The sequence below is a fragment of the Egretta garzetta genome, unplaced genomic scaffold (assembly GCF_000687185.1).
Source record: "Egretta garzetta isolate BGI_Z169 unplaced genomic scaffold, ASM68718v1 scaffold62, whole genome shotgun sequence".
NCBI classification, from domain to species: domain Eukaryota; kingdom Metazoa; phylum Chordata; class Aves; order Pelecaniformes; family Ardeidae; genus Egretta; species Egretta garzetta.
Genome location: NW_009258947.1, coordinates 3,830,413 through 3,838,101, shown reverse-complemented (window position 1 = coordinate 3,838,101; position 7,689 = coordinate 3,830,413). Strand labels below are relative to the sequence as shown.

At 46.0% G+C, this 7,689-nt stretch overlaps 1 protein-coding gene across 2 annotated transcripts; it reads left to right on the top strand.

The window, feature by feature from the left end:
* The first annotated feature begins 45 nt into the window (after positions 1 to 45).
* Positions 46 to 7,576, top strand: ADI1 (acireductone dioxygenase 1). Of its 2 annotated transcripts, XR_004841376.1 has the most exons (4): positions 46 to 340; positions 1,897 to 2,076; positions 3,819 to 4,000; positions 6,582 to 7,576. XR_004841376.1 is itself a non-coding variant. In XM_035889911.1 (3 exons), the coding sequence occupies exons 1-3, from the start codon at positions 290 to 292 to the stop codon at positions 3,939 to 3,941; spliced, it is 354 nt and encodes a 117-aa protein (XP_035745804.1). In that variant the 5' UTR covers positions 47 to 289; the 3' UTR covers positions 3,942 to 4,015. The 2 variants fall into 2 exon arrangements, 1 of the variants encoding a protein (XP_035745804.1); XM_035889911.1 differs by lacking the exon at positions 6,582 to 7,576 and having other exon boundaries at positions 47 to 340; positions 3,819 to 4,015.
* The last annotated feature ends 113 nt before the right edge of the window (positions 7,577 to 7,689 follow it).

Genomic DNA, 7,689 nt, shown 5'->3' with positions numbered 1-7,689 from the left:
GGCAGGGGGGGCCGCAGGCGGGGGTGCAGGCAGATCGAACCAAACCGGCACAGCTTGTGTACCCCTGGCAGCCACCCTGGCTTCCCTGGAGCGACCTGCCCCTCCAGCGGCCCTCCTGACGGCTCGGGGCTTTCCACCTTGCTGGCCTGAGTCGCGTCGTAAGCAATTGTGTCTGAATACGTTTTTGGTTTTTTGTCTTTTCCCCCCAACTAATTTTTAGTTGGATGCTGATAACTATGAGACTGATCCGTGTCTGAAGGAGATTCGGAGAGCAGAAAATTATTCTTGGATGGATATAATAACCATACATAAAGACAAGCTTCCAAATTACGAGGAAAAGGTATGCGAGTCTTTGGTTTCAGTGAGGACCTGCACGCTGAAGGCTACCGCTAGAGTGTGCAGCCGGCTTCTCAACGCCTGCGCACCCTGGGCAGGGGCACAAAGATGAGGTCTTCGTGTGTAAAACACATCCTGTACTGAAGTCCTTAGCATTAAAAAAGCAGTTTTGATATTATTTTAAAAATAGCAGAGGCCTTTTGCTTCTGCAGATTGCGTTCAAAGGTTTTAAGGATAGTTTCCATCACCGTGTCGCTTCAAAACTAAGTTTCCTACCAGCAGAGCCCCACCGATGCTGACCTGTCCTCAGAGAGCCTCCCCGGGATGAAGGCAGGCGGTTGCCAGCTGGGCATGGGCTTTGAAGGCTGGAACATCCTAATGGCTGCTTGCAAAATACACCTTTTCAAAGTGAATGTTAACCTCGTGGAATTGGAGGGATGCATTCTCTGTATAAGAAGATATTTTTTTTTTTACCTTGGGAAGCTGGTACCTTGGCTATTTCATAACAGCTGAATGCAAAATGGTGCCAGGCTCTCAGCTGAGCCTCCTAGAAGGAGCTTTTTCTTCCTGGCCTCCAGGTCTGGCGTGCTGCTCTGACCTGAGGACAACAACCCACATGCTTTCATTAAATTTCCATTTACCAGTTTAAGCCTGTTGTGTTACATACTGGTTTTAAATTGATGAGAAGGTGAATTAGGTAGCGACTCGGGTTGCCTGGGTGGGCTCTGTCTGACACAAAGACAGGCTGTTATTGACAGGGCCTCTTGCTCATCATGCTGTGCCAGATCAGTACAGGCTCGGGGACATCTGCACTGGTGTGGCTGCACAGCATCCAGGCCCGAGCAGGTGACAGTCCCTGACACTGCGCTGCTCTCTACGCACTAACCGGCTCAGGTCTCTGTTAATTGAGCCTTTAAAGCATGTTTTGTTCTGTGCTGTGAAATGTACAAAGAATTCACCATTCCAGAACAAATGAGAATGTTGCTGCTGCTGCTCAGGACAAGAGAGCCCGGAGCTGGGGCTCACTGTGTGAGGGCAGGCATGACATGCTGTTTACATCAGATTGCCGTAAGTGGGCCATATTTGGCAATAACTGCATTTTCACATAGAGTTGTAGTAGCCCATGGGGCTAATTCAACCCTACACCAGTGTAAAAGGGGATAATCTGTAGCTCTGTCAGGAAAAAAAAGACACAAAATTATTAAAGGGAATGACTGTGAGGACCTAATCCTGCTGTGGGAAGCTTTACCTGCCTCTCCCTCTAACGGGTATAAGCATTACTGCTATTCAGAGGCTGCTTACGTGCAGCTGTAGCTGCTGTTTCTTGTCAGAAAAATTCCTGTCTTCCAAAGGAAATACAGCAGCCTACTTAGAAGCATCCTGAGACAGGGTCTGGCTGGCTGGATTGGCCATTTTAACCAGGTTGGTCTCATCTGTTCGTTAAATCACTGCACAGTTACCCTTTGAAAGCCTTTGTCTGCTTTGCCACGTGTTTCTACCGGATTTCTTTGCAGTTTTTTTCTGTGTTCAGTAATTTTAAGAGATACTTGCTATTCCTAGATAAAGACATTTTATGAAGAACATTTACACCTAGACGATGAAATTCGCTACATCTTAGATGGATCTGGCTATTTTGATGTTCGAGACAAGGATGACAAATGGATTCGGATTTCCATGGAAAAAGGAGACATGATAACCCTCCCTGCTGGCATATATCACCGATTTACACTGGATGAGAACGTATGTTGTTATAGATTACCGTACATTTTGATGACAAATCCATGCGAATATATATCACATTAGTAACTGCATGCCCTGAGACTTGCAGTTCATTAGCAAAACATATTAAATATGAAGTAGGAATATGAAAAATACTAAATAATTCACAGCATCTGAACCTTTCATCTCCAGGTCACAAATCCAGCTTCCTCTCATCAGCTGTAACTGCAAGTCATTGCCACGTGATATCTGTAGCGTATTTTATGTGACAGCGGCATGAGAGCCAAGCCCTGCGGCTGTCCCTCCCACAATTGCCCCTGTTGTTGGTTGAGGTGGAGATGGTGTAGATGGGTCCTTCTGTGTTGCCTTGCTCTGTATCTTCGTGGGGATAGACGGAGCGTATCTGTCCAGCAGTGGCATTTTTCATGAGTGCTAAATTCACCTTCAGGGAAAGAAGGATTTAAGGGTCCAGAGCAACTACATGCAGCTAGCGTGTGCCAGGCTGGATTGCTGGCTTCACAGGAGGTGACCTGCTTTCGGAGTGTATTTTTGGCAATGGGATTGTGAGACTGGCACTTGCAGTCCTATCTGTGCGCCTTTCCTTGCGGGCTTTTATAAATACGTTTGTAATCTCGGCATTACCCCCAGAAAATGGGGAAATGTGTGCTGTCTCCTGCATGGCAAAATCCCATCCCTGGCGTAGTCATGAGAATGGTATAATTTTGAATCAGCTGTCCAGATAGCAGTTACCCTATATGTAAAAAAGGGATACGCCGCTTTGGTGAAAAACCCGACTTCACGTCCGTGTTTTGAGATCCACAGTGAATCAGCTACAATTGCTAGTTTAAGGCTTTGTCTTTACACAGACAAAATGTCAAGAGTTATGGGTTGAACCTGCACAAAGTCCTAAAAGTTTGTCCACTTCAGGAACTTTAGCCCAGAAGTGCCATCTTCAAAGTAAATTCTTTAGGGACTTCTAGAACCTTGCATTTTGCAGCTAAGTTCTTCAGGCACGTAACTTTATTCTTGATGTTGCTGAGCACCTGGCTGCAAGATAAGCACTTGGCAGTGTTTACAAAATAGGTAGGGTCTAAACCTGTAGTGTAGTGGACAGAAGAGGAGAGGAAAGTTCCTGATAGCTCAGTGGTTGTAGCACTTCTGCAGGATGTAAAATCCCATTTTATGCTGCCACAGCTGTACCTCGCACCTGGCGTACTTTTGGTTAGCCAGCACAGGGGCTGTTCCTTTTCCTTTTGGAATCTGGAGACTTTTCATTTCCCATAGCGTTATTTTCTGGCTAGTTTATGTGCTCCCCATTCAGCTTTTATGGCTGTCACTTTGAAGCCTCTGGTATTCCTCAGTCATTGCGTAGCCATCTTGGGTATTCTGATTGCTGTTGTTTAACTAAGCAAGTTGTAGACGCTGCATTGCTCAGTGTTGTGGATCCAATGCAAAATGATTTGCATAAGACAGGATTTATTTGGTTTCTTTAAAACAGGGAGAAGCACTGTCTCTGTCCCAACCTGGAGGTGCTGGTTGTGACACAATATATCACTGCATGGGTGCAGAATCTCCCAGTGCAGTAGCTGGGAGCAGGAACAGCAGCACAGTGGTACAATTTTCTGGAACACGTGAAGCTTTCAGTCTATCTTGAAATGGTTTCAAAAACTGCTGCAGAAGTGCAAATGAAACCATTAACTTCAGAATTAAGATCCCCTGGAAAGGAGCTCTTGAATTACTTGTGACTTCTTGTTCTTTGACAGAATTACGTGAAGGCAATGAGGCTATTCGTTGGAGAACCCGTCTGGACAGCATACAACAGGCCGGCTGATGATCTTCCTGCTCGGAAACAATATATGAAGTTTTTGGCTGAAGAAGCACAGTAATGGTGCCTGAGACCTGACAGGTGGAACAGCCTGAAGCCCTGTCAGAATAAATCTCACTGGTAGCTTTTCACTGATTAGGTGTCTTCTATTTACATATACACTTAGAATCACAGAATCGTAGAAAAACTTAGGTTGTAAGATCATTTGGAGGTTATCTAGTCCCACCCCCCTCAACTTCAAAGCTAGACCAGGTTGCTCAAGACCTTGAGGTTTGGAAACCTCCATTCCACAGCCTGTCTGGGCGCCCATTCCAGCACTTGGCTGCTCTTGTGTGCAAGCATTTGTTCTTCATGGCCAACTCCCTGGTTGCAGCTTGTGATTGCTGTTTCCTGCCCTTTCATCGAGTGCCTGAGAAGAGTCTGGCTCTGTCCTCTCCACAGTCCCTTCTGTAGCGGGAAACTGTAGTTAGGTCTCCTCTCAGCCTCCTCCAGGCTAGACAAAGCAGTGTCCTTAGCTGGGCTCTCTGCGCCCCAAGTTGTTAAGGAAGATGTTACCACCTTTTGCCCTTGATTTGATTACTGAGGAATGTCACACGTAACCGCCTGACAGACTTGAACCACTGACTGTTTTGAGCTTGATGGTCCACAAATTTTTCACCCAGCTTGTTCATATCCTCAGTCTGGCTACAAGGCTACTGTGGGACACGCTGTGTGAAGCCTTGCTGTGGTCAAGGTGAATGACATCTGCTGATTCCCCTCCGCCACAGAGCCAGTCGTTGCCGCCTAGGTGGCTGTCAGGATGGTCAGGCAGAACGTGCCCTTGATAAATTCGTGTTGACTGGTTGTTCCCCGTCACCTGGTATTTCATGTGCCTGGAATGGCTTCCATAATGGCTTACTCTCTAATTTTCCTGGGGACTGAAGTGAGGCTGACCAGCCTGTAGTTCCCCAGATCCCCTTTCTTGCCTTTTTGAAGGTGGCAGTACCATTTACCTTTTTCTGGTCAAAAAGGTTTTCTTGATCACTGTGACCTTTCGAAGATGCCAGCAGCCTTGCTGTGACATTAGCTATTTGCATTTACAGTTGCTCAGGAATCCATTTTCTAACCCTTTTTTCCTTGATAGTTCTGGCAGGTAGAATTGGGAGAGGTGGGCTACATTAATATTCATTCTGCTCTGAATCCATGCTAATGAACTACGTAGGATTCTATTTTTAATTAAAGAAAATAAACCCTGCTTTATTCTTGTCTAAAAATGTTCATAAGATAAATTTGCATAATCGGCATTTTAGTATGCAGCTTCCCAAGTTCTGCCCTGGTACATAAAGCTGTGGTTTTCTCTCAGTAAAATGTAGCAGTTTGCTCTTGTGAATTATTAGTAAAGTTACTTTGACTTGGGTATGTGTTTGGTTTTTTTTTTTTTCCTTGTGCTGACATTAAGGACACATTGAACAACAGCGTTATTGTAATTGTTAATCATCAGCTTTTATTCCTTGTGCTGCCTACTGGCTTGGTCTGTAACACGGGACAAATCATTAACTGTGTGCCTCGGTTTCTTCAGCTGTGAGGTGGGGAAGAGTAGGCTTAGCTGCGCTGATCCAGTTTTCAGTAAATGCCTTGCAGTTACACGGGACGTGCAGCTCCTCAGGCACCAAAGCTTTTTGGTATAAATTTGCTTGCCTTGCAGTTACACGGGACGTGCAGCTCCTCAGCAACAGGCACCAAAGCTTTTTGGTATAGATTTGCTCTTTACGATGCTGAATTACGTCAGCTGGGCAGATGCACTGCTTGCTCCAGCTCTGATGGATGAGGAGGAGAGCATGGGCTCTGCATCGGTTGCAGCTTGTGTGCCGAGTTCAGCTAGACACCACGCAAGCTTCTGTCTTGCAGTTTCCTGAATAAGCACCACTGTAGAAAGAAGACAAAACTTGGGCTAACATGAACTTTCCTAAGGCAGCAGACAGTAGATAATTGGCCTTTCCCACTGTTCTTCCTCACGGGTGTGAGACGCAGCCCGTCTTCAGGAGGCGATGTTTTCCTCGTTTTGTAGCAGCATTACTTACAACCCTTTCTAGGTGCTTTATTTCTTTTCTGAAAACAAAGTTGTAATTTTGAAATGAAACTGCACTAGCTTTCATCTTAAAAATTGGAAAAGGTGAGTAAAAAAGGCACGTTATTTCCTGCCTTAGGGTCTCGGGCTGCAAGCTGGATGAGGCGCCAGCGGAGGCTCAGTTTGTGGGAGGCAGAGCAGGCACAACCCACGCTTGCAAAATGTGCTCCCTTCGGCCTGTACTGGCTTTTGGGCAGTGGTTCATAAGCCTGGCTGAAAAATCAGCACTACTAGCAAATGCCAAGCTTAACTATAGTTGGGGGCACACCGGCGGGTAGGCTTGCACGGATGCTGTGCTGTGCTGCACCACGCGCCTCACTGGTTCAGGGATTTTTGTGCCACTTGCCTGGAAGCAGCGCTTGAGTGTCCTTTTGTACAGCACACTGGGGCATCCTGGTCCCAGTATAAACTTTGGGGATTTTTTAATGTACAGCTGCAGGAATGAATGACAGTTACTGCCTGCGGCAAGTTTTATTTCTTTGACTTATGTGCCACAGAAAATTGTGTTTCCAAATGTGAAGTGACTGCTTTCTCCTGGTGCTGGTATCCAATCTAATTCATCCTCCTGCTTTTGTTTTCAATTTTTTTTAACAGAAGCCAACATGAGACTCTTAATTCCTCCTATGGGTGTCTCCATTTTCATCTCTCTCTCTGCAAAAGGAGCAGTGGCGACAGCAACGTGGGCTTCCAGGAACCCCACTTACAGCTCAGCCATCCTGTAACAGCCCGGGGGAGCGACTGGGAGGAGAGAGCTGGTAACTCAGTCTCCTCAGGAGAGATTTGCAGTCGGGGGGCCGTGGTGAGGGATGGCCAGTAAAGCGGCTGCCCGCAGCGATCGCTTTCAACAGCTCGCTGATGTAGGATGCGACCTGGGAAGCAGGACTGAACCACCTTGTTTTGTTGCCTCTCTGGAGGAATACCTGTACACGGCTCCCATCCCCTGGCTGTCAAGAATAACACACGATCCCACCGCTGACGATCGTTCATCATTTTCATAGCACAATGCATTCTGCCGCTGAGAGGTGGCGGGGGCTGGGGGGGCCTTACTGTCAACGCTTTTGAGCCCGTGCCCTTTAGTGCTATAGGTGTCTTTGAAAGGGTGAAAGCTTTGCTCTCCTAAAGTGCTTTTTGTCAGCCAGGAAAAAAGCAATTTGGGGCTGGTATAAAGATTCTACACCTGTGAAGAGATTACATAGGAGATTACACTGGGAGGAAACAGCTGGGCAGAAAAAATGTTAATATTAATAGAAAACACTCTAGAGAGTGGAGAGGAGGGAGGGAGAGCACACCGTTCCTTCAGATGGAAAATGCAGCTTATTTTCATGGTGATTTTTTGTGTTTGTTTTTTTTCTTTTTTTCTTTTTTCCATACACCACATATCTAAAAGTGCAAAGTGAAGTCGATTTGTGGTCCAAAGACATGAGTCTGTTTTCCTGCAGCTAGTGGAAAACCTTGGTGCATTGATGTAGTATGAAAATTTATGTAAGTGGTTCCAGCAACATCACGCTGGCAGCATTAACTCAGGCAAGGGTTAGTATTTCAACTCCTCCAGGATGAGAACCTTTAAAAAAAAAAAAAAAAAAAAAAAAGGTAGGAGAAATGGCATTGAATTGTGGGGTTTGAAGATAGCTTTTTTGGTACCAATTCTTCCACTTTAATCCAAACTCTTCCCAAGCGGTACATATCTCGGTTTCTCCTGACC

Bases quoted from the DNA above. Each gene is read 5' to 3' on its own strand.
- ADI1 (XM_035889911.1), top strand. From the start codon at position 290: ATGGATATAATAACCATACATAAAGACAAGCTTCCAAATTACGAGGAA. The intron at 341-1,896 runs GTATGCGAGTCT...TGCTATTCCTAG, and splicing joins TTCCAAATTACGAGGAAAAG to ATAAAGACATTTTATGAAGA. The intron at 2,077-3,818 runs GTATGTTGTTAT...GTTCTTTGACAG, and splicing joins GATTTACACTGGATGAGAAC to AATTACGTGAAGGCAATGAG.